The sequence below is a fragment of the Ochlerotatus camptorhynchus genome, unplaced genomic scaffold (assembly GCF_037179485.1).
Source record: "Ochlerotatus camptorhynchus isolate MF236.1 unplaced genomic scaffold, CSIRO-AGI_Acam_v1.1 ptg001181l, whole genome shotgun sequence".
Taxonomy (NCBI): Eukaryota; Metazoa; Arthropoda; class Insecta; order Diptera; family Culicidae; genus Ochlerotatus; species Ochlerotatus camptorhynchus.
The window spans coordinates 70,385-98,277 of NW_027041547.1; the positions used below are offsets into that span (position 1 = coordinate 70,385).

Sequence of the window (27,893 nt, forward strand, 5' to 3'; positions counted from 1 at the left end):
GCGTAATTTCATCGAACATCAGTTGCTGGTAGATCATGTCGGTGTAAGGTTCAGCGTTCGAAACAACGTGCATTTTAAGTGTTTCTTAAAATTTCTCTGTTGCATATACCGTCTGCGTCTCCACTCTCCAGTGATAGCCGGTAATTTTTCTCATTTTCGTTTTGTCATTCTGTTCTGTTTTTGTGTTTTTTGTGTCACATAAAAGGTGGATAACATCTTAACTCAAGGTTATTTCATCTATACACAGTTACCAGCTGGTGGCGATCAAAATATATGGCATACATATACCTATTTCGAATGGAAGTGTGATTTGATAACAGAGGCTAGAGTATCTTGGGTCAACCGGGAGTACATCCTTCAGAAAGTGCGCCCTATTACTCAGTCCAATCAGCTGTTCATCTTCAGTGAATCCATCTAACGGCGAATAAAAAGAACTTTGCCTGCGGACAAAAAAAAATATTGCGTAATATGAAGTGGTGCGTATGTGATTAGTGGATGTCAATTTGGTGTTTTCGGTAGTGTTCACAGCTGCTGTTGGAAATAAAGATTCCATATTATTCCAGTATCTGGTACAGATTGACTGACAGACGTAAAACCGATGTGGTTCGACGATAAGATTTTTTGTGACACAATTTGTCATTGATTGACTATATTTTTATGTTATCGCCTTTTAGATTGCATTCATTTTAAAGTAGCTTCAATAAAACTAACGAACCAAAACTCATAAAATCAATCTGGTCTAGACAAATCCGATGCCAATGACAAATGAAGTGAACAATTATATTTAATGATGATTACATCCGGATTGGACGTATTTTGCAATGTCTACGATGATTCTATCAACTTGTAAAGACACTAACCTCAATCTGTTGTTCCTACTACAAGTAAAAGCTACAAAGTCTATTATTATCATTCTCTTATCATCAAACTAGCAGGAGAGAATCGTACGACTTAACAATGATTTGAACCAAAAGGCAACCATCGAAACAGGTACCTACATTAATATTCTGGATTTCGTTTCATTTTGGATGGCTACAAAAACCGGATTGCCGAATGATTAAAAACATTCCAGTTGGATCCAGTTATCTGCTGGGCTAAATTCGTCTGTCCATTAATGCTTTATTATTGGTTACGTAACGGGTAGTGGTAATGAATTTATTTATAGCATATATAAAACGATACCGCTTCTTCCAAAATTAAGCGAAATTTGGCACCGTCACAAGTGGATGCACTCGACTATAACCTATTTCCATGCTAATAACTCAGTGCACGCTTCGAAGAAAGCTCGAATAGATTGAGCCGGTTCTATGCACTAATGGAAATATAAAACATTGCTCACCCATTGGTAAGAATCTCACCAACACATGCGTGAGTTATTAAGTGTGACTATGTCTGGACTGACGTCGTTAATTACCTTGAAAAGGGTCAACCGCCCGAATAGAAATTTACATTAACCCAACGTTTGATTTTGATGTCTACATCAGCATCGAAATCAAATGTATGCCTGATGTCAAACATTAGGAAACATTATGATTTAGTTGTATTTAAGCAACGTAACATGGTGTATACATCAGAAATTTTGGAACAAAATTTTGCCATTCTAATGTCGGTCTGACGTCAAAAATTTCAATCTATTGACATTAGAACCAAACGTTTTAAGGATGTTTTCAGATGTACAAAACGTTAGAACTAAACGTTGTTCGGATGTTTTTAAATGTAAACGTTTTCTGATGTTTTCTAATGTAGATGTTTCCTGATGTTAGAAACAAACGTTTTTGGATGTTTTCAGATGTAAAAAACGTTAGAACTAAACGTTTTTCGGATGTTTTTATATGTAAACGTTTTCTGATGTTTTCTAATGTAGAGGTTTCCTGATGTTAGAATCAAACGTTTTTCGGTTGTTTTCGGATGTACACAACGTTAGAACTAAACGTTGTTCGGATGTTTTCAATTGTACTTCGTGTTTGATGTTCTCTGATGTTTTCAGATGTACAAAACGTTTAAAGTAAACGTTGTTTGAATGTTTTCAAATGTAGATGTTTACTAATGTTTTTAGATATACAAAACACTAGAATCTTACTTTTCAAATGCTTTCAATTATATTTACAACACATTAGAACTAGAAACATGATCGTGTAAACACTACACACGATTGTTGTTAGATTACATCATAAAAATGCGTGCATAACAGTCAATGCTGAAGCTCCCGTTTCCCACCAGTCAGTTAACTGACCTTAGCTAACCTAATATCATTGCGGCAACTCTCTATGCGGCAGGGGAACTATGCCATTAGCGCGCTAAGAGTTGTTAGACCACTGACATAGGCGCCAATTTGTAGGTGACGAGGCACTTGGTGACATTACAGCGAGCTTGACGATTTTTGCAGCATTTTTTTTAGCAAACTACCAGTTAAGGTGTGTAGTGTTTACAAGATCTTGTTTCTAGCTCTAATGCTTTGTACAATTGAAAGTATTGAAAAAGTTAATTCTCATGTTTTGCACAACAGAAACCATCAGAAAACATAAAATTGTACAAAAAAAGTCATCCATTCTGGTAGACTATCTCTTTAATGCATAAAGAATAGCCATTGCTTAAGCTCCCGTTTCCCACCAGTCAGTTAACTGACCTTAGCTAACCTAATATCATTGTGGCAACTCTCTATGCGGCAGGGGAACTATGCCATTAGCGCGCTAAGAGTTGTTAGACCACTGACATAGACGCCTATTCGTGGGTGACGAGGCACTTGGTGACATTACAGCGAGCTTGGCGATTGTTATAGCATTTTTGAGTGAACTACCAGACAATCATGACAATGTGATCGCTGCGCCTCCAGATCTCCCTTTAAATCGACCCACTGTGCCAGTGTTCTCATTGACTTCGTTCCGTAGCTTATTAACTAAAGTATCGTACCAAATGCATAATTGAATTGACGAACTCTGAAATAATGGATTTCTATTGAAGTTTTCTGCTCGATAGGCCCAAAACGGGCGATTAGGCCGAAGTAGTTCTCTACCCTACGTTATTATGACATTTTGTATTTTTAAGTTACAAGAGGACGTTGCAAAGGATGAGTTTGACGTATGAAACCTGTGCATTTAGTTTTCAGAGAGTCGCAATCAGCGAATTATTCATTAAATCACTTATGGCTGTAAGCTTCAATCGGTATTATCCTCGGATTATATCCCGATCAAGAATGTCCGGCTGCTTTGATGTCGACATCAGAGTTATTCAACACGATGCTATGCAAACAATACGCAGATCATCCAAACAGGGACGGTATTAAAAGTTAATCCGAGTTGGAGCTTACCGCCATTATTGCGGCTCTCTGAATCCAATATTAATAGGTTGAAAAAATGGTTTAAAAATGGAACCTAAATCAAAAAATTTCATAAATTTTGGTTCACATGAACTATGATAAATCAGTGTTATTACATTTGCAAACATCACTATTTTAGCGGCCCTCGCCATAGAGCGAACTGTCATTCAAAAGGATATTAATGTCATCTAAAGCAATTTATCGACAATTTAAATCTTGGTTTACAAATCGAGATGAATGTCTATGGGAACGATAAAAATATATTTGTGCTCAGAAAACGAAGCTCGTTCAGATGATGTATAAAAATTTGTTTGTTTTTCGAAATTATACAACCCAATTCCAGGTTTTCCACACAAAACGATAACTAATGGATACGTATTCGGTTTCCCCATTGGGACCCGTATTCGGTTATCCCATCGGGATCCGTATTCGGTTTCCCCATTGGGACCCGTATTCAGTTTTCCCATCGGGATCCGTATGCGGTTTTCCCATCGGGATCCGTATTCGGTTTCCCCATCGGGATCCGTCTACGGAATCCCCATCGGAATCCGTATTCGGTTTCCCCATTGGGATCCGTATTCTGTTTCCCCATCGGAATCCGTATTCGGTTTCCCCATTGGGACCCGTATTTGGTTTTCCCAATGGGTTCCGTATTCGGTTTTCCCATCAGGATTCGTATTCGGTTTCCCCATCGGGATCCGTATTCGGTTTTCCCATCGGGATCCGTATTCGGTTTCCCCATCGGGATCCGTCTACGGAATCCCCATCGGGATCCGTATTCGGTTTCCCCATTGGGATCCGTATTCGGTTTCCCCATTGGGACCCGTATTCGGTTATCCCATCGGGATCCGTATTCGGTTTCCCCATTGGGACCCGTATTCAGTTTTCCCATCGGGATCCGTATTCGGTTTTCCCATCGGGATCCGTATTCGGTTTCCCCATCGGGAACCGTATTCGGTTTCCCCGTCGGGATCCGTCTACGGAATCCCCATCGGGATCCGTATTCGGTTTCCCCATTGGGACCCGTATTCGGTTTTCCCATCGGGATCCGTATTCGGTTTCCCCATCGGGATCCGTATTCGGTTTCCCCGTCGGGATCCGTCTACGGAATCCCCATTGGGATCCGTATTCGGTTTCCCCGTCGGGATACGTATTCGGTTTTCCCATCGGGATCCGTATTCGGTTTCCCCATCGGGATCTGTATTCGGTTTCCCCATTGGGACCCGTATTCGGTTATCCCATCGGGATCCGTATTCGGTTTCCCCATCGGGATCCGTCTACGGAATCCCCATCGGGATCCGTATTCGGTTTCCTCATTGGGATCCGTATTCGGTTTCCCCGTCGGAATCCGTATTCGGTTTCCCCATTGGGACCCGTATTTGGTTTTCCCAATGGGTTCCGTATTCGGTTTTCCCATCGGGATCCGTATTCGGTTTCCCCATCGGGATCCGTATTCGGTTTCCCCGTCGGGATCCGTCTACGGAATCCCCATCGGGATCCGTATTCGGTTTCCCCATTGGGACCCGTATTTGGTTATCCCATTGGGATCCGTATTCGGTTTTCCCATCGGGATCCGTATTCGGTTTCCCCGTCGGGATCCGTCTACGGAATCCCCATCGGGATCCGTATTCGGTTTCCCCATTGGGACCCGTATTCGGTTTTCCCATCGGGATCCGTATTCGGTTTCCCCATCGGGATCCGTCTACGGAATCCCCATCGGGCTCCGTTTACGGAACCCGTCATCGGGCTTGTAGCTTTTAGTAAAAAAATACACTGACTAACCTGCAAAGAGATCTGGCTGCAAACTCCCCGCCCGGGATCCAGCTTCGGATTCCCTACCGGGATTCGGCTGGGACTGGTACCGGTACACTTTCCTAAAAACAAAAAATAATTACATTACATTAAATTAATAAATTCACATTTACTTACCAGAAAAACATTGCATCGCCACCAAAACTTGCGACGGACACATTATTGGCACTTTCCCGGGCTAATTCGTAAACAAATCAAACTTTTCCCATACTGCGAAAAAAAACTGTACACGGCCAATGAGATCACGCATATTTGAGTACAGTGTACTCAATATCGAAAAAAGTGCAGGATGAGTAAATTTGCCGCATGTTTTCCTGTGGAAAACCTCAAAAATCTGGAAAATTTACGAGAATCCAGAGAATCCAATCTTTGCTTTTCTCATATTCGGAACATGAGGGAAATTAATTCAAAACTGAGTTCCTGCACTTTTTGCGATTTATGAGTGAACTAACCTCAAATTAGGGTCGTTCTCATTCGCCGTGTAGTGCTGACTCAGGACAAAACAAACTTTGCATGCGGCGAGAGACCGAGGGACAACAATTTACATCGTGATGAACTTTGATTCTAATGTAACGTTAGGTTCTGTTGTCATTGGATGTATTCTGATGTTTTATGCGTGCAACAAATTACATCGTGATGAAGTTTGATTCTAATGTAACGTTAGGTTCTGTTGTCATTGGATGTATTCTGATGTTTTATGCGTGCAACAAATTACATCGTGATGATGTTTGATTCTAATGTAACGTTAGGTTCTGTTGTCATTGGATGTATTCTGATGTCAAATTTTACATCGTCAAGACGTTTGATTCTGATGTAACGTTTGAGGCTAATGTATTTTTATGTACTTGGACGTCACACTGAAGTCTGAATACATTAAGGTTACAGCAATACACGTTAAAATTTAATGTATTGAAGATGTCTGCTGATGTTTCCTACATTACAATTTCTATTCGGGCGGGTTTGTCTAGAGCAAAGGAATAGCAACACTCACTTTTTTTTCTTGTTTTTAGAATCGAGTAGGATTCTAAAACAAAGGGTTTTGCTTTATCTCAGGGTGCTTTCAATTCATTTTGGCCAAAAAAAAATTTTATGAAATTATGGAATAATAAGATAGTACGATGATACACATACGAGTAATAAGAAAAGATCATAAGTTTGTGTTTGACAAATAAAACCTGTACATTTAGCTTTGACAGCGTCACAATGAGCGATTTTTTGATCGTCACCCACACACTTAGATTGTTTGCCGAGATGGACACCACCGAGCAGCTCGGCAATCTATTTTGCTGGATCTCAGTGAAAAATTTGCCGAGATTCAGTTAACAAACGGGAATTTGCCGAGATCTCGGCTAACAACCATATTTTTTGTATACATCTATATCTTTTCCGGTACTATAGAATCAACAAATTAAAAGTGGAAGGAGAGCAGCAAAATTAAGCACATGCGATACGATAATGGAGTGGTGCTTGTTAATAAAAAAAAAACCGGTTTATAAACCTGGTTTTATAAGACACAACTAGGAACTCAAGACAATCATACAAAGATATAGGACGTCGAAATGTCGTATAACACATCAGAAATATATGGGAGACTTTTGGGAGACTAGCAGGTACTAGCAGCAATGACAGAAGGGTAAAGAAACAGTAAAAGTTGCTGATCGTTCTAATTGTTGCAAATAATTGCTCATATTTATACAAAAATTGCTTATACTAAATACGCGCCAGAATACAAAAAAAAAGTATTTTTTGTTTTTATTTTGGAAGTGTGAATGCGTTACATGTCAATTGATGTATCGATGTGTTCATTCGGGGCTTATTGTAAGGCGACCTAGAATGTACGTGTATGAACAAGAAATCTTGAAATAGGTCGTTGGATGTACAGTAGACCTAACACCTTCCATCTCCAGGGCTAAAAATGTTTGCATCTATGTATAAAAATAGGTGCAACCATTTTTCTTCCATAAAAGCACTGCTGGTCAGTGGGAAATGTATTGGATACACACACACAAGCCATTCTTTAGTCGTACGATTCTCTCCGGCTAGTTGGTAAGATTATGATTATAATATATTTTGTGACTTTTACAACAGATTGAGGTTAACGTTAATACAAGTTGCTAAAATCCAATCCGCATGTAATCACCATTAAATATAATTGTTCATTCCATTGGTCATTTACATGGGCTTTGTCTGGACCAGATTGATTTTATGGAGTTATACCAACAATCAATTCGAAACTAACGATTTTAAATTGGCTCACTACTTGACTAGCCTATTGGTCCCAAGCAAATCGATTAACGAACCCCATTCTAGTCAAAATTCTAGTACTACACAATGTTTGTTTTGATTCGCTATGAAAGTTTGACAGATAAAATGAGGGGTTAGTGGATTTTCCTATGTTTCGAGGGGTGAATCGATTAGCTTGGGACCGAAGATAGTACAAGAGCTGAGCCAAAAAGTTGAGCACGTTTCTTCGGGACCTTCTAGTCTTAGAGTTACCTCTATGGTTATACTTCGTAAATTTTATTGAAGCTACTTTAAAATGAAAGCAATCCAATAGGCGATAAAACAAAAATAAAGTCACTCAATGACAAACTGTGTCGCAAAAAGTCTTATCGTCGATCCAGATCGGTCTCATGTCTGTCAATGTATTATAGTATTTGGACCAGATACTGGAATAATATGGAATGCTTATTTAATTTTTGACCTCCTAGGTTTTTTTTTTATTCATTTATAGTGATTTTTAACCGGAGGTTTTTTGGCCTGATTTTTATCATTAATTGACTCAAGACACGTACTCACGGATCTTATTCGTTTTTCCTACCATATCTCCTGAAGTTGGAGACCAAGCGATAACATATTTTGATATTCTGATATAATTGTTCATGGTAATAATGCACAGTGGGCCAGGAAGTAGATCTAGCAGGAAGACAATAATAACGGTCTGGGATTGCATCCAATTGAGTTGACGTCTTGAGTGAAGTTTCTTGGATTAATTCGGAACTACAATTTGAGCGATAAAAACAGTTCAAGTTTTGGCCGCAAAGATGGCGCAGCGTTCTAACTTTTTTATTTCACAAAAGAAAGTTTGCTGTCTTCGGCAAAGTTGTACTTTGTTCAAGACCACAAATCGATTGGACTTCTGTGCAAAAAGTGACCAACCATTTACTTTTGGCTTACTGCACCACGCATACCACGCATACCAGGCCTGTGTATATGGGCTTATAAGTATGCGCGGCGCACTTGCCCTGAAGTTAAAAGTTAATAACATTTAGCGCAAATGTCTAATCGGTTTGTGATCTTCGACATAGTTGTTCTGCATAGTTTTTCGAAAAGGTTTGATCCAAATTGTTAAAATTTTTGAATTTTTGACAAGAAGGGTAAGTGAACCAGTTTTTGGCCCAAGAAGTTCCCTAATTGGCCCTATCTTAATTTTTAATGTTGTTCAATGCTTAAGTTAAACCCTAGGGCTATAAATTGGAGCACTAGTACCATAACTGGCACACTTACCATGTATGAATAGTTTAGATTCGTTTTCTATTTTTTTTCAAAACAAATTTTAAAGATCTCCCACAAATGCAGATTATAACCAAATTCATTCATATTTGTCACAGTTGTTGGGAACCTCAATACAGATCGAAAGAACTTTAACAAATTTGACCCACCTACGTAATAGAATAATATGAGCTTTAAATAAAATATATTGTTTGAGAATCAAATATCACAAATATAGCTCAATATACTCTGATATATTTTGAAGAATTAAATTTTATTCGATGCAATTGCATATGAATTGCAATGAATAATTGATTTTATTTTGCGTTCACTTACGCATTTATTAAAAAATTCATTTAGAAAATCACGTGTTTTTTTTTATTTCATGTGATATATATTTTTCAGTACTCTTAACATAAAATCACTGATCTGGAAAATAATGGATTGATCAGAACCGATCGAGGAAAAAAGGTAAAAGTATTCTTTTGAACGATTGTTCAAACTGTAATACTAAAAACGTGAATTTCCGGCAAAGTTTTTTCGTATATCTTACTCGTTTGAAGATGTACAGCTTTATGGTTCTTCGATTTCGGTCAATTTTAAAGTGTCCATTGTGTCCAATATCAGCAAAATTAGTATACTTGATAAGCTTTCAAATAAACATACGTTTAATGATCTAAAAATGTACTTTTTTTTTTGCTACAAAAGTTTCATCAGTTTTTTTTTCTGCAATTTTTGACATTTATTTTTTTTTTTTTGGGTACGCGATCCAGTTTTCTACAACTTTGTCTTAGACGTCTTAATGCCGTTTTAGAATAAAAGCAATATATATATATTTCAAGTGCAAGTACCTTTTCATAACTGTTCATGTGAAGAAATTATTCAGATTTTCCCAAGCACCCTTGATACTGAATATCTGATGACTGCTAACACGGTCACGCTATCAAAACGAATTAATTCCGCCTATTAAATCAGTACAGCTGGCTGTGCACAATCGCGCTTCAGCTTCTATGACTGCATTAGCCAGCATAGTGGCTCATGACAGCGCGTTATTTATTAGATATACAACGTAGTTAAATTTATTTTATGATTTTCAACAACTGTAATATTATTTATCTCATGGAACATGAATGATTCACATTGATTGAACGAAAGTGAACCATTAACTTATCGAATTTCTGTGACCATCGAAGTCGAATTTAAATGATCGCCTGCACCAATACAAATACAAAAAAATGGTGTGATGTCAAGGCAACCATATTTTTTTCCTAATCGCTGGTGACATTGTGACCATATGCAAGGGTCTACACCAGTCTAATAGAGTATGCTCGTATTTCTTAGCAAACGCTTCAGGCTATTAACGTTTGAAACGATCATTGACCGGCATAAGCGGCTCTAGGTGTCATACAAAGGGGGGGGGGGGGGGGGAGCACAATCCCAAGCAAAGTGATGCGTTTGATTAAAATATATGATTAATTTTTTACTTGGTTTGGAATATCGCAACTTATTTTATATTTCAGATCACCAATAATTTCAAAATCCTAGGAATTCTTGTTGGAACCCTATATTTCAAACAAAATCAAATTAAATGCATCAATCGTCAAATATTTCGGTGCCTCGGAGATGAACTAGCCTACGGCTAAAGTCTCCTTGATAAAGTTTTTAAAATATAGATGTTTCAAATATTTGATTTATATTAAATTAGAGATTAAATTGGAAATTATTCCAGAACTTCCTTGGCTTCGTTCATAGGATTCATAAGGAGCCGGTGGTCCGCAGAATTACCTTAGAAGCAATCCTTAGATTTCGATTGAAATTTTCCTCACTATCACCCTTGAAGTCATCAGAACCAATATGGAATTCCACTGAGAACTCCTAAGAAATTCTGTAAATATTTTGTGTTTGTGATTTTTGGTTGTTTTAATGTAAAATTTCTATCCATAGAACAGTGCTGGAAATTTTTTCGAAAGCTCACTATAACTCGCGAACTTTTCCCTTGGTGAACTTCGTGAAATTTCGCGAACTTTTCCAACACTGGCATAGAATTCTCTTTATATTCGCCACAAAATTCGTTAGATATTTTCATTGTAGTCCCACGGAGTCTTATTGATTGCACTTAATTCAATATTTTAAAAAATGGACGTACAAATATACAAATTCTAGGACACATATAAAATTCTACAAAAAACTGCTTGGCACAAAGTGGTAATTGATATAATAAGCAAAATGTGTTAGGGACCAATGAAGTGAAAATTATCTTCACACACCCTCCCCCTGGAGCCGCCAACGTTGACCGGTATGGACTAAAGTTTAAGAATGGACGAGTTTCACCACAAAACTGAAAAAGCTGTTCCAATCGAGCAAAGCGGTGCATTTTGACGGTTCGATTGGAACAACTTTTAAAAAACACTTCCATACTTTTGTATGGACTCTATATTTATGTAGCGACTTATGTTTGTCGATCCGGGCCTATTATTTTCACGTTCTCGGTATGACGCAATATTATGCGAACATCATCGGCCGTCTTGTAGCCAAGCCCCTTCGGTGTTATCAGTTGAACATGCCGCAATCAGGCACTGTCCAGACGCATAATAAATTTAGCATATCTGTAGCTTCCTGTACAATGGATCTCTGACCGCAGAAGTGTAATTTTGTGGTTGATGTTTATTTTTGTAAAAGGAATTAACAACAATTACTTATTGCAAAAGTGAATCTACATGTATGGCAAAAAATCCACGATTATCACCAAACTACACGTACCTGTATGACTAATTGAAAATAACGCGTGGTTGCTCATTATCAACAAAGCTCTAATCAGGTTATTTTTATTGGTATGCGATCAAGATTCCACTTACGCGGTCCCATTACTTCTACCATTTGTGAACGAAAATTGACCTGCGTTGCTACTATATTAAACAGCAGTGTACATTCTGAAAGACACCAAAATTCATAGTCTATGATTTTTTGAGGTTATTGAGCTTAGTATAAAATTACTTAAGGTGTCTATTTTGCGAGAACCGGTGGTCAGCAAACATTTCCTAGTAATCGCCTTATGAGAATTAGTGAAAAGTTAAACTACACTGTAGACTGTACCTTCTAAGCATATTTGCCCATTATAGTGCTCAATATCTATGATAACCACTATCAGAAGTACAATCCACATAGGAACAAACAACTCATGGCAACGATTCTCTCGAAAGTGGAACAACAAACGATAATCAACAAGTGCCACCCTGTCCATGCTCCTAACATAATTTCTGGCAACAAACGAAAAGATAGATTTCTCCGGATAAAAATAGTAAAACGTGAACGACGCGGGATCAGCAACCCAGATGATTAACCTATTTTTATTTTCGTTTTCATTCGAATTTCTTTATGCTTCCCGCACTTTGCAAACACAAAAAAAAAATGTATTTTCACGTTTTGTTTTCCTTATATCTACACCATTGTGCATAGTAATTGTAGGAGCTGAAATATTCTTGACGGTAATATTTTGCGAAAACCTGTATTTTCGAAAACACATCACGACCATCATTATAAAAAGCCCTTATCATGTTTTGTGAACAGACAGGCCCTTTTCTCGGAAATCGGAACTTGTACATTTAACTATTTTAGTAGTGTCTTCAGTATTTTTAGACGGATTTTATGCTTTAATATTTAATAGACTTCTATGAATGCTCATGTAGAAGTGCAACCAAGTATGGATAGCTCCTAATATAAGTAAGCTTGAAAAAACTATCGTTCTTGGGCTAATGCACATCCTCGTGAAATTGGCAATATAATTAATTAAATTCGAGATCATATACATCGTTTAACATCGAAATTTCCCGGTTCGAGATATCTTGGCTGAGCACGATTTGGAATATATTAAACTCATTTATGAATTTTTGAAATTCATTAACCTTAGGTTGTAGATAGTTTGTTTTCTTAATTAATTTGGTATGTTTGTCAGGATGAATGTGTTTGCGAGAAAAAGTATGTGTGTGTGTGTGTATACATTCCTTCTGTAGTATTCATGTTCATCTCATGTTGAAATCATCAGTTCTTTAGATTTAAGTAAGTGTTTTAGAAATAGTTACCATTTTAAAACAAATGAAATTCGTAATCCTCAAAACCTTTCCCCATCCTTAAATTGTAAAACTCCCTAACCTCGAGACGACTGCAAGTAATCGGTTAAACCCCCTTAACTCTAGTTTTAATATTCTTATTGTAGAAGAAAAAGAATATATCGGTTCTGTAAAGTTTATTCGACTAAGCCTATACAAATAAATGACTTAACAAAAAAAACATCGAAATTTGATTCAGATGTTTGATTTTTCTCAACTTAAAATATTAGACTTATAAATGAAATGAATATTGGCTAACCATATCATTAGTTTTGAAGTGATGAAATTGGGTTGTTAGCGGAATGCTTAAATAAAACAGCAAAAAAATGTCTTTAGTGGAAATGACACTGATGGAGACTGCACACTGTAGTCGAAATACGTACCTATGGCGGATACAAAATATAATTTAGTGAAATTAAATGGAAGATAGCCATTTTTTGCTAATATCATTAGGATACAACAGGTTTAATGTCATGCATGTTTTAACTGTTGCAATTAATATGTCCAAGGGTGTAATCTGTCATTCAACAAACCGAAAGACAACCAATTATATCCGGAATTTTTTTTTTCACTGTCGGCAGACTTTGTTTTCAAAAGCGTAGCAATGTACGACTAGGTCCATTCACACAGTATTGGTGTGCTTACTTTTACCAGGCGAAAGTATCAGCTACTTTTGATGCTGCGTTCGGTGTTGTCTAGCACATATTGGTTGAGATCACTAAAGCAAATATTGATAACTAATGGTAAACCAGCAAGACTTTACCATGCAAATATGAATACATAGGTATACACTGTACACAGCAAAACAATAATTTTGAATTCACATCAAAATGGATGCAATCGTGTCAAAAAAGACAAAATTGCCATTAATACAGTGCATGAACTGACATTACGCTGCTTTTACTGTATTTGTTTATTTTTGTGGCCATGAAAAATAGATGAGATTTTCGACATGATTGAAGTGCATGCTCTTGGATGTAATATTAAAATTTATTTTTTGCTGCGTAATAGTTTGAGGAGCACATCATAGAATGGCAGAAAAGATGATCACTGGTGTTGAGCTCAACACATGTTTATAGAGATTTTCACGTCCGGTTGTGTTGGTGCGATATGTGAGAGCGTGTTAGTGAATATCCGAGGAAAATACATAACAAATCGATGTCAAACTCATTTTTTTTTTTTTTCTTTGGATTTGTCTTTTCAGACAGGCTAAGACCATGGCTGGTCCATCTCGCCACCAAACTCATTTTGACAGATCTACTTTCATACATTTTTTAGGTTAGCCAGAGGAAAATAATAAACAACTTTACACGGCGATGCTCCCGCTAGTGTGCTTGCGTTACACGTCACATATCTATATCCCCGCAGTGTTGTTCAGATAAACGGGAGTCTACAGTACAGAGTGGTGTGCAGTGAACCCTTTAGCGTGGCCAAAACCTCTAGCGCCGTGGGTATGCATTCTAAAGATTTGTAGTCTTCGACAAAGTTACTAAGTTTATTAAGGGCCAACTTTTGGTGTTTTCTGGCTAGATCGTTTTCCTACCGCATAGGTGACGCTCGAATATATATTTTAAACGGAGAGTCCTAGAAGGATGGATAGGCAAAGTTGTGCATTTTAAAGTTCTTACCTAAAGTGAGACATCGGCCTACTAAAAAAAAATACCGTAAATAAGGCGTTTTCATCATTTTTACAGTATTTAAGCCAAAATTAAAATCATCATCTTCGTATCGTCAAAATGATAGAACCTATCCATATCAAATGTTGACAAGCAAAACGTTCGTTTAAGAAAACGAAAGACCCGTTTGGAAAAACGGAATGGCCGCGCGCTTTCAATACATGATAGCCTTGGTACACCATATACTGACTAATACACATTCCACCAAAAGTGCTGATGTGATTTAATACATTAATTCTGATTTGATTTAAGGTACCGCATGATGGGTTTTAATCCATGCCAGAAAGTGGCCACTTTCTAGGGGTTAGTGTGGTCCTGGGCACTTCAAATTACTACCATTGAACTGGATTTTAAATTCTCATTTAATTTGATGGGTTTTATCAGAGATGAAGCAGCCTACGGATGAAAGTCTCCTAAATAAAGGAAATCAATCAATGATAGACTTAACTCCGGGTCATATTCCGGTCATATCTCCGGAACCAGTTGACATGTTCCAAAAATATTTAAAAGCGTTCTATAGAATTTTAGTACCTTTCCTGTTGTTGAGTCCTATTGTGTCCAGTGGTTTTCGAGAAACATGACTGAGTTCCATAAATCTGTGTTTTAAGATATTATACTGTGTATATCTCCGGAACCAGTTGACCGATTCTATAAATATTTAAAGGCATTTTATGAGACCATGAATCCTTTCATTTGGTGGTTGTTGCCATTCAATTCGGTTTAAGAGTTGTTGAGAAACACGACTTAATTCCCTTAATAAGGTTTTTTTATCTTGGTCCGCCCTTATCTCCGGAACCAGTTGACCGATTAAAAAAATATGGTTGTTGCACCCAATTCCGTTCAGTAGTTGCCGAAAAACACGTCTTGAAAAATTGTTCGTTAGATACGCACACATACACACAAGCAGAAATTTTCCGATCTCGTTGAGCAGAGTCGATTGGTATATGAAACTCGGCTCTGCGGGCCTTGGATCGAAAGTCGGTCTTCCATGCGATATGTATACCTTGCTTTGTAAGAATGGTAAAATTCTCGAAAAAACAGTAACAGCTTTTCTTTCAACGTCCCACGATCGAGTAAACTGTGTTGCTATGTATCAGCAAACGGTGAAAAGGCGTTTGAGTGTTCGCGTAAATAATCAGGGAGCGTAAACGGTTCCCGTACAGCTACTAATTGATAGTCTTGCGGTTGCTTCGGAACAGTGCACATCACTGCTCTCGGTGCAACCTATCTTAAGTTGAGAAATTGGTCCAGAAAAATAACAGTCAATCAACGTGATTCTTCTATCAAAGGTACCTGACTCACTAGTGTTCCCTATTGCTCATATATCAATTATGATAATGATTGACACATTTTGTGATAAGGCACATTAGGGCGATAAGGAATGTATAAATTGGATCCGACATCCGAAATATTCTCATCACGAAATTTTAAACTTTCATTGTTTATCTTGAAGTGCAGACAGATAACGAGTGAAACGTGTGAATCTATTTCCTTATGTAAAATCACCTGAGATTGAACAATTGTACAATTACAAGCTTATCGCATGCCAAACGCCGTCGATCAACGCTATCGCCTAAAAAACAAATATTAAAAGGTACCAAGAACTATCAGGCGGCAAGTCGAAAAATCATGCTCAATCGTTTAAAGTGAAAGCCTTATCACAATACACAATAAAATGTTGACGTAGCAGCTACTGCAAAAACAAAGTCATATGTATTTACATGCAATATGTGTATAAAAGGTGATAACTGAGCATGACCTGTGAGCTGATCACCGTGTACTTGAATGATATGATTTGTCCGTTATTTGAACTTGGTGTGATGTAATAAATAAAAGCAAAAAAAAACTTTCTTTGGAAGCATGGAAAGTACATCAGCGTAAATTGAGAAAACGTACTATCAAACAATAATAAAATATCTGCATCGATTTCCTAATTACGACGATACAAAAGAAATTATCGTCAAATATTTACGCTTATTTACTTCACTGTAATTTATTCTTAACGCACTGTGCGAAATAATGTTAGAAGTTTGTTTGAATTGTTGGCCGCACTTTTTGTCAATTTGGGCTAGATATATTTGGTTTAGATTGTTTGATGCTGTTTTTGATTACCATAAATAGGGTTGGTGTACCAGAAAATCATGTTTTTATAGCAAGTGAGTGGAAGCAAACCTGCTTGCAGCTGGTCAGTTTACGATGAGCATTGGTGATATTTACAGGATGATTTTACATGTATGTAATTCTCAATGGATAAAATTAATACATGATTAAGTATTTTTGTTTTAAAGTGTATATAAATGTCAGCTTGACATGATAGAGGAAGGAGGGGCATAGTGAACAGGACAGTTTTAAATTTATAATTGTTCAAAATTTAATGTTATGGCCATTAGTTCAGTATAAATATGAAATTTGTTTTGATCAATTATAAATTTAAGGATTAAGGGAGTAGTACACTCTGGAACTTTGAAAAAATCAATATTTTTACGGACTCAATTTTGTTTTTTAGAATGTCTATGTTATGGGAAACATTATCCAACACTCTGTTCGAAAATAATAGGCCGAAACGCAAACCAAAGTCCTGGCCCGCGCTCCGACGTCTCAAAACATTAAACATGACTTTTTAAGTTGGCGTGGAACCCGAATGAAATCATTTGGCGTGGAATCCGAATGAATTTTGGCCGAATTTGAGCAGAAAAGGTCCTAAATAACAAATGTAAACAAATCGAGTTAAACGATACAAACTATTGCTCTTCTATCAATGTTTGTTATACAAAAACACCCATCCAAATTTACTTTCAATTATTTAAGATAATCATAGGACAACAATTGTCCAATCTACAGTTTGAAATGATGGATACATGATTGTTACTTTGGTCATTTGGACTGCATAACATGACTGGTGCTCATTTTTTAAAGGCGGGGCCAATCTAAAGTTAGGTACTCTACTCTGAAATCTGTGAAAGGGAATCTAGTATCATGTAGAACAAAACCTCCAATGTAACACACATTGATTATTTCATTTAGAAAAATCATCCAATGTACAACTTTATTAGTCAAAACGTCCTATGTGTTTTTTTCTATATTGTAGCATGAAATTCAAAGTAAAATTGTGATTTTACCGTTTCTACTGAATTTTCAACGTTATTATGATGATTATGATTTAAACTGTTTAGAAACAATACATTTTGCAATACTATTTTTAATGTAGTCAGTGAATACTGACTGCATTAAAAATAGTATTGCAAAATGTATTGTTTCTAAACAGTTAAAATCATAATCTGTCGAACTTCAACTTCGATTTTCTCAAAACGGTGGTTTTCAAGCCACCGAGGCGAGAATTATGCAAAGTTTCATGGAAATTGAAGAAGGTCTGATCGATTTGTCATTTGGTGTGGAACTGCTCAAATGCTGTTGATTGACTGTCAATTTATACAGGTTAAATCGGTCTAAACTGAAAAATAGCATTTAGGACGTTCAAAATTTGTTAATCACATAAATATAACAGATTGCTCAAATAGGTACACCATTTCAATGCAGATGAAATCGATTACCACCTAAATAAGGCTATAACCAGACATACTGAATTACACAAATATTTACCCTACAATAAACAGCCAGTGGATTTATGGAAATGCATCATATCGTTAGTTGACTTTCAGTTGCCATGAGATACAGCAGTGCTTCTGATCAGCGGTTCTCGAGTAAATCTATGATAAGCTTGATTCAACTACACATACACAAAATAAGATTTTTACTAACCATTGCTATTATTCTTATCCACTTACAGAATACCTTATCCGATAACGCAGAAAACACAGCAGCTACAAATCAACCGATTTTCAATCAATTTTTTAAGTATAAGTTATCCAAACCTCATCTAATTTATTGCGTCCTAGAGTGTACTTCAGCATCACACTTAAATTAATCTATTACATTCGTTTATACCTGAACTATTGAATAACGATCAATATAAATAGTTGTTAAAAAATTTACACGTACAAATTTATATAAGCCCTGAGGCTTGCCTAGTATTAAGCTACATAATCATCGCCATCACCATGTCAATGTGCGGTGCTCAAATTGCCTTGAAGGCCTTCAAAAAGGCTCCTCGTATCAGAATTTGGTCAATGATCAAAAATGCGTATTCAACTAAGGTAAGTCTAAAAACACATTTTGATCATCACTTACACAATCCTTTTTGAAATACACAGGTAGAGTACAAGCCGATCCGATCCGTGCTGGTTGCGAATCGTGGCGAGATTGCCATCCGTGTCTTCCGAGCGTGCAATGAACTGGGCATCCGATCGGTAGCAGTGTATTCCGAACAGGACAAAATGCACATGCACCGCCAAAAAGCAGATGAGTCCTATATGGTGGGTAAAGGACTCGCGCCTGTCGATGCTTATCTAAGCATTCCAGAAATTATTAGAGTCTGCAAGGAGAACGATGTCGACGCTGTGCATCCTGGGTGAGCATAATACATTCCGTTGGTCTCAAATGAGACATTTTGAATCGACTGAATGAACATCACACTTTAAAACAAATTTTTCAGTTATGGTTTCATGTCTGAGCGATCTGACTTTGCCCAAGCCGTCATCGATGCTGGTCTTCGATTCATCGGTCCGTCGCCAAAGGTTGTGCAACAGATGGGTGATAAAGTGGCTGCACGTAAGGCAGCTATCGAAGCCGGTGTTCCGATCGTACCTGGCACTGATGGACCTGTGACGACCAAGGATGAGGCTGTCGATTTCTGCAGAAAGCACGGTTTGCCCGTCATCTTCAAGGCTGCTTACGGAGGTGGTGGTCGAGGAATGAGAGTGGTTAGGAAAATGGAAGAGGTTGAAGATAACTTCCAGCGTGCCAGTTCGGAAGCTAAGGCAGCATTTGGTAACGGTGCCATGTTCATCGAAAAATTCATCGAACGACCACGGCATATCGAGGTGCAGCTGCTCGGTGACAAAGCAGGCAATGTGGTTCACTTATATGAGCGTGACTGTTCGGTGCAAAGACGTCACCAAAAAGTTGTTGAAATTGCACCTGCACCAAGATTACCACGAGAAGTACGGGATAAAATGACCGAATACGCCGTCAGATTAGCTAAACATGTTGGCTACGAAAATGCCGGAACAGTGGAGTTCCTATGTGACGAATCGGGCAATTTCTACTTCATTGAAGTGAACGCTCGTCTACAAGTTGAGCACACCGTCACAGAAGAAATCACCGGTATCGATCTTGTACAATCACAAATCCGCATTGCAGAAGGCATGACTTTGCCAGAACTAGGGTACAATCAAGAAAACATTAAACCCCAAGGTTATGCCATCCAGTGCCGTGTAACAACTGAAGATCCTGCCAACGACTTCCAACCAAATACTGGCCGCCTGGAAGTATTCAGATCCGGCGAAGGTATGGGTATTCGTCTTGATAGTGCCTCTGCCTATGCTGGTGCTATTATTTCACCATACTACGATTCACTGCTAGTTAAGGTAATTTCACACGCATCCGATTTACAATCTTCCGCTGCCAAAATGAACCGTGCTCTGCGCGAGTTCCGCATCCGTGGTGTTAAGACCAACATCCCGTTTTTACTGAATGTTCTGGAAAATCAAAAATTCTTGAATGGTGTCCTGGATACTTACTTCATCGACGAGCATCCACAACTGTTCCGTTTTACTAAATCTAAGAACCGGGCCCAAAAACTATTAAACTACCTTGGTGAAGTGTTAGTCAACGGACCTACCACTCCATTAGCGACCAAGCTGAAGCCAGCGGAGGTGCAGCCACATGTGCCACAGTTGCCGTTGGGTGAGTACCCAGTTGAATTTTATGTGTTTTACTATGTTTGTTGAAAACAGTGTGGCTTGCTTATTTTTCCCAAGAGTTTGTGTAACTATCAAGGTAAATTGCTTTCTGTAGATTCAAAATGCATTTACTCTCAGATGCATCTAGTTAAAACATATCTATGTTAATAGTTTGCAATAACCGGACCACTAAGGCTAAGTTTGTTCTCGAAAAAAGCATTATTTATTGTTCAAGCCATTGTTCAAGTTTTGCCATTATGCGTATATCAGGGGTTTCAGAATTAATTATTTATTTTTGTTGGCGAGAATTTATCGTTGCGCCCGTATTCCATAATGATAGGGGATGAGTTGATAGATAGTTGGTGTTGATAGACGTCTTAAGGCAATTTAGATATTTTTATGGCATGTGTTTTGCGATTTTGAAACCAGTTTGGTTTTTTGAACGTCACTATTGATGCTTTGAAGTATTTTTTTAATTATTAAAGTGATAATGATTAATTTAAACGTTTTCAGAGTTATTAAAGCTATTTTTTCGTTTCAAATGCAAGAAACCACTTTACTATACTTTACACTTAATCGGTTGTAATGGTATATTTCCGCTATGTATACCCTTCGAAGAGTAAAAGAATCCTGCAAAGGCGTGGTTCGTTGTCAATCAAAAGCTTTCAAATACTCATTTCGCATAAATACTATTTTTCGGTATTATGATATTAAATTGATAATTTCCTTTTTTAGGATACAAGAGAATGTTGCAAAGTATGTATGTCATTTCGCTATCACTAGTCTGAATCAGCGATTTTATGCTCGCTGAGTGTTCAGTGATTCAGAACCCTCGTCTTAACCACTACAAATTAGAGAAAAACAAATAGAAGATTGGGAAGGAATCACATAACAGATCAAGCCATTTTTCCTTGTTTCAAGATCATCCTCGGTGGCGTGCGACCCGAGTCTTGTTACTGTGAACAAGACGTAAACCGTAAAATGGACAAAAACCTTTTCTTTTGATTACTGAAAAAAACTGTTCCCCTAATCTTACCCAAGTAACCTACTATTCCGCTAATTGCTAGCACATCGCTTTTTTTTTTGTAAAATATTGTTATCATATACTTGAGCTTGATGGCTATTTACTTGAGTACACCTGCCACGAAAAGGCGATCTATCAGCGTTACGTAAAATTATGGCCTTTAAAAAAAAATCTCAATTTGTTGCCTGCTTCGGGACCTGGACTCAAACATGCGACAATCGCTACACCAATATTTATAACTTATCTAGGAATACCGTAAAACGGGGTGATGTGAATCCATAACAACCGATTCTACCGCTCTAAATTTTCAATTTTGTGGAAGTGATAAAATATGCTACTTTTAACTGCTCCTTATCTTATTGTGTCTCGCAAATTACCAAAGATTAATAAGTGTTACGTAGATTCAATCGGTAGAAGTAATCAATTTACCCCCGGATTACGGTATATAACTTTGAAACGTGTTGATCAATGTTGATGACTAGATACTAGTCAAAGTTTTTTTTTTTTTTTTCTTTATTATAGAGATTTTTAGCCATAGGCATCTCTTTACTAGTCAAAGTATAATAAACAAAAAGATGACAAAAGTTTCTGGTTCTGTTCTCTAGGAACGCGATGGTGCGTTGAAACCTGTGATCAGATTTTCTTTTAACCTGGCTTTATATACGTATTAAGTACAGAAAATATATATACAAGCTAACGTTGTGTGGTAAGAAAATTCTGAACTTATATGTCTACCATTCAAAAAGCTTGGTCTCCTAAAAACATTGCCGAAGTCATCAACTGTCTGGATGACCAGGACCTTGCATATCTAGCATATAAATGAAGTTCACTTGGACACTACCACCACGTTTAAGAGAGTTTAAAAATAACCTGTTTATCTGTTATCTGGGTCACCTGAACAATCGTGTTGAAGACAGTAGTTTCAAAAAGATTGGCGCTGCGTAGTGATGAAATTGTACACTAATTCATCTTCCATCTGGAAGGCCTCAATCACTTGAGCGACTTTGCCAAAGGCAACAACTTCCTAGATGATTAGGATATCAAGGTAGTGAGAGAAATCTTAACTAATCTACTCACTATTTGGAAGGCCTTGATCAACTGTATAACTTTCCCCAAGGCCCAGTAACGCTAGTAGATCACCTTTTCGTGGTGCGTTACTGGTATTAGATCTTCCACCAAAGCCTAAGTTATAACTACTTCAAACTAGGGGAACAGGGTTTTTGTTTTGTAAACAAAGGAACACATTTTAGTCCTTGTTACTTGTTTTACCTTGTGTGACCATAGTTGGGTTTTTCCACCGAGGATGGTTATGAAATAAGAAAAAAAAAGATTTAGTTATTTTACATGCATTAGGTATCAAACCTAATCTTTTACTCGTTGTTCTTTAGTTTGAAGAGGTACTAGGGTTCTGATGCATAGTCAATATCGGTGTCATTGCTTGATTTTGTTGCTAAGGAATCTGATTTTAACTGACAAATAGGTGTGCCTTTGGAGGGTGTTTTAATTCTTTGATTTTAAGAGTTTAGTGATACAATTTTAAACATCTCGACAGTAAGCATGCATGCTCTTATGCCCTTGTACACGGGATGATCGATTCTCTTCGTCGATTTTCTCTTTTGTTAATAACTCGCTTGGATTAACATTTCTCGGTGCGTTTGTTGTTGCTTTTGATGACCAATACAACCTGTTACTGCACTGTATTAGAACAAAATCAGAAAATTGCTTCCCTTAACTGTAGCAATTTAAAGAGAAAATCGATGAAGAGAATCGATCATCGCGTTTACGCCCTTATGCATGCTCACTGTCGATCTATTCTCTATCCAAAAGGCCTTTATGCCACTGTACAACCTCCTTATGGTCAGGAGTCCGAGATATTCTAAGTGTTTCATGAAAATCCTTCAAGATATGTGAAATACTCCAAAAATCCATATTGACTTCATTTATTGCTGAAATTTTGCAATCTTCTTTTAGTTTAGGGTAGCCGTCTTACCTCCATCTTCTTAATAACAAGAAATTGTACATAACATAAATGGCTTCAAAGTTTTCAAAATAGCTTTAAACTTTAAAATGTAATCAATGATAAAACAGCACCAAAATTTCCAAAACCAACCTTAAAAACTAGGCCATCAGCATTTGGTTTTGAAACTCTTAAAATGTCTTGAAATTTCGATTAGTTCAATATGCTTTAAAATTCAGATAAATTTTCCATAAACTTTTAAAAAGCAAGTTATCTGAATTCCACCAAGGCTATAAGTGTGGCCGAAAATTTTCGTTTTTGCTATCGGGTAAAAATTTACATTTATAAATGCGCAATCGTTTTAAAATCATTATCTTCCCAAAATTTGAGATCATTTGAATTCTATGGGAATTGCTTTGGGCAAATGAAACATTATTCATGTAATTATAAGCATTTTATTTAAATGTATCTAGTGTTTTATAAAAAGTTATCATTAAACAGTGTTGTATTCCAAATACCGAAAAACAAACATTCGCTAAGTGAAAAAAACTTTAATTGAAGTGTCTTTCAGTTGAAAGTCCGTTTCAGTTAATCCTTATATATCCAACCTTTTTCTACAAGTAGACCTGTTTTATCAAAATCGGTATGAACTGATGAAAATTGGAGATTAAGAATTGTTTTAGGAGCAAACTTTTGATATATACATTTCAGTAAGTGAATGCCCTTCGCTAGACGAAAGAAAAACATTTTTCAGTTAACGTTGAATGTATATCACATTCATGGATAAGTTGTGTAAACACGATTGATTTTATATCACCAAGACTTCAAATACCACTCGCCTAGTCGGAACATAGTTCGTGAAGCTAGATTCGAAATCTAGAATCAAAGCTAATAAAATAGAATTTAATCTTGAAACGAAAACATACTTGAGATTGATTATATATAAAATTCACAATAATGCTCACTACTTAACATTTACGATTATTGTTTAAAAAATGGAAGTCCAATTTATAGCAAACCGGTAATCAAATTTAGTCTTGAAGTAGGTAAAACGTTATTGCTGATAAAAAGATCTTAACTTTGATTTACAAAATGTATCAGATGACCCGAGTTCGGGTGGTCTTTGATGACTTGATGGCACGATCATTAGCAACCAACACCCATAATCGAAGAATAAACAGCATCTCTTACATTTCTTCTATATATATCACAAATAATATTGCAGCGAGTTTATGTTAGTTGGTACTGCTTGATTGTTTTATTTTATGTTTACTAATATTTTGTGTTATGCAACTACGTATGGATGTGTTTATTCACAGATTTGTCACCAGAAGCACTTGCAGAGGAGGAGAAGGGCAAAAAAGGTAAAAAATTAAATGAGGAAAATACACGGAACATGATACGAGGAAGTATAAGCGTAATAAGTTCGTCCAACGAAAACAAAAATTGTTCAGTAAAAAGCATTAGTTTAGGCCACCAATTATGAGATGAGTTCCTATTGTTTCACGTTAGTCGGCTTTTTTATCTATTCGAAGAGTAATAATATTTGATTAACTCTCTATTGAACCAGTAATAACTTTCTGTGAATAACTTCTGTAATGGCTACGGATTGTTCAAACTGCGATTAATAGTTCAAACGACATATCCCACAGTGACCGATCCCCCACGTGGATTCAAGGACATCTTGCGAGAACAGGGACCAGAAGGATTCGCCAAGGCAGTCAGAGCCCAGAAAAATCTTCTGCTCATGGATACGACTTTCCGTGATGCCCATCAATCTCTGCTGGCAACCCGTGTTCGAACTCATGATTTGCTGAAAATCTCCCCCTTCGTATCGCATAAGTTCAACAATCTATACTCTCTGGAGAACTGGGGTGGGGCCACCTTCGACGTTGCTCTACGATTCTTGCATGAGTGTCCATGGGAACGCCTGGAAGATATGCGAAAGCAGATTCCAAATATTCCATTCCAAATGCTGCTGCGTGGTGCGAATGCCGTAGGCTACACGAATTATCCGGATAATGTCGTTCACAAATTTTGCGAACTCTCGGTATTATTTCCACTTTAGGTATGTGTGTGTGTTATCTGTTATCCAACTATTTTTAATGTTTCACAGGTTCAATGTGGAATGGACATCTTTCGAGTGTTTGACTCCTTGAACTACCTGCCGAATTTGGTTTTGGGAATGGAAGCTGCCGGTAACGCTGGAGGTGTAGTCGAAGCTGCGATCTCCTACACGGGAGACGTAAGTGATCCTACCAAGAAAAAGTATGACCTCAAATACTACACTAATCTTGCCGATGAACTGGTGAAGGCCGGCACTCACGTACTTTGCATCAAAGATATGGCTGGTCTACTTAAACCACAAGCTGCCAAGTAAGTTCTACCGAATGATTAAAGCACAACTGAATAATCCAGAAATATCAAACATTTTTATCTGCTAGATTGCTTATCGCGGCCATCCGCGACAAACACCCGGATGTCCCGATCCATATTCACACTCACGATACCTCTGGAGCGGGCGTTGCTTCGATGTTGGCTTGTGCTGAAGCTGGTGCTGATGTCGTGGATGTTGCAGTGGATTCCATGTCTGGCTTGACTTCCCAGCCCAGCATGGGCGCTGTTGTTGCCTCACTACAGGGAGCTTCGTTGGACACCGGTCTGAATCTACGGGACATTAGTGAATATTCTGCCTACTGGGAGCAAACTCGAACTTTGTATGCTCCATTTGAGTGTACGACAACGATGAAATCTGGAAATGCTGATGTGTATCTGAATGAAATTCCTGGTGGTCAATACACCAATCTTCAGTTCCAAGCATATTCCCTTGGATTGGGAGACTTTTTTGAAGATGTCAAGAAGGCTTATCGTGAAGCCAATCTGCTGTTGGGTGACATCATTAAGGTCACTCCTTCGTCTAAGGTTGTTGGTGATTTGGCTCAATTCATGGTGCAGAATCATCTCACAGCCGACCAGGTAATGGAACGGGCCGAAGAACTTTCCTTCCCAAAATCTGTAATTGAATTCCTGCAAGGAGCTATCGGTACTCCGTACGGTGGATTCCCTGAACCATTCCGCTCTCGTGTGCTCAAGGATATGCCACGAATTGATGGACGTCCTGGTGCTTCGCTGCCCCCACTAGATTTCGACAAACTGAAAAAAGACCTACAAGAATCTCATCCAGATGTGTCTCATCGAGACGTTATGTCCGCTGCCTTATATCCTCAGGTTACCAACGATTTTCTTACCTTTAGAGATTCCTTCGGACCCGTAGATAAACTAGATACCCGCGTATTCCTAACCGGTCCCAAAGTGGGCGAAGAATTCGAAGTCACCATTGAGAAGGGCAAGACGCTTGGCTTCAAAACACTTGCCATGGCTGAAGATCTAACGACGAACGGTGAACGTGAGGTCTTCTTTGAACTGAACGGTCAACTGCGATCGGTAATGGTCCGTGACAAGGAAGCTGTTAAGGTAGGTTGAAATTTTACACAGTAATTTTATTCAGTAACACTAATCCAATCGCATCGTTACACAGGAGCTGCACATTCATCCCAAGGCTACTAAGGGAAATAAGGATCAAGTTGGTGCCCCAATGCCTGGCTCTGTCATCGGTATGTATTTCAAGTTATACTCTTAGCTAAACACGTACTAACTCACATTAATAATTGATTTTAGAAATCAAAGTAAAAGTAGGAGATCGCGTTGAAAAGGGTCAACCGTTGGTGGTTCTATCTGCCATGAAGATGGAAATGGTTGTACAAGCGCCACGTGCTGGCGTTGTGAAAACACTGGACATTTCTTCCGGAATGAAATTGGAAGGTGAAGATCTGCTTCTAACTCTGGAATAATTCGCCGGACACTATACTTCAGAATGAACAAATACGAAAAGACATACAGTTGATATTCACTTGACGTGCATTAATATTAAATAGCAGACAGGAAAAAAAACTTCGCGCTATAGGGGTGTATTTACGTGGGAAATGTGTATGTGGATGATATAGGCTTAAAATGTACTGTCACGTCATGTTATATTAACATTTTGCCCTAAGCAGCTTTTTTGTTAAAACTTTAAATTCTACATTTATTTTTCGATGCATATTCTGAGTTTCAAATAAAGATAAATACTCAAGTCGAATAGCAGCGTGTTTTAAAGACAATTAACTCTCTTCAACGAAAACTTACTGAAACCGAACACAGGGCAATGGGGTGAGCTATCCAAAAATGAAAACCCAGCTTTTCTTGCGACCCATCATTTTTTAGCAACTTTCTGGATACTGAACTCGCCATAGAGTAGCGCAAGCTCATGCTTCATTCTTCTTCTCATTTTCATATAGGTAGTCTGCCAAAGATTGTCCACGTCACGTGTCCGTAGAGAACTACCGCTATAATCAGCGTATTGTACATGGTACACTTAGTACGGGTCAAAGTTTACCAGACCTCAAGCTATTGAGATTGTGATGTCTGTAGTAAGCACGACTTCGGGAAATAGTACCCTTCGAGCTTCTCTGCTGCAGTTTTTATCCGACGTCATCAATGAACCAACAAATTTATCCACCACCTTGATACAGATTCTTATTTTTCGACGTAACAGAGTTGTTCATCGATAACCGTCAATAACGTCTGCAATGAAACATTCACCATTGCAGCCGTTACCGCTGACGTTAGCAACGGTTATCGATTGACAACCTTGGTATGTAATATAGCCA

The 27,893-nt window shown here is 37.7% G+C and overlaps 1 protein-coding gene across 4 annotated transcripts; it reads left to right on the top strand.

Moving 5' to 3' along the window:
• Positions 1-19: 19 nt before the first annotated feature.
• PCB (Pyruvate carboxylase) lies at positions 20-27,316 on the top strand. 4 transcript variants are annotated; one of them, XM_065238934.1, is made up of 10 exons: positions 20-140; positions 18,190-18,556; positions 18,614-18,870; positions 18,955-20,207; positions 24,504-24,548; positions 24,837-25,234; positions 25,301-25,560; positions 25,629-26,658; positions 26,723-26,798; positions 26,863-27,316. In XM_065238934.1, exons 2-10 carry the CDS (start codon positions 18,461-18,463, stop codon positions 27,033-27,035), a joined length of 3,588 nt encoding a protein of 1,195 aa, XP_065095006.1. In that variant the 5' UTR covers positions 20-140; positions 18,190-18,460; the 3' UTR covers positions 27,036-27,316. The 4 variants fall into 4 exon arrangements, with proteins under 4 accessions (XP_065095006.1, XP_065095009.1, XP_065095008.1 ...); XM_065238936.1 differs by lacking the exon at positions 20-140 and adding an exon at positions 271-476; XM_065238935.1 differs by lacking the exon at positions 20-140 and adding an exon at positions 15,584-15,691.
• The last annotated feature ends 577 nt before the right edge of the window (positions 27,317-27,893 follow it).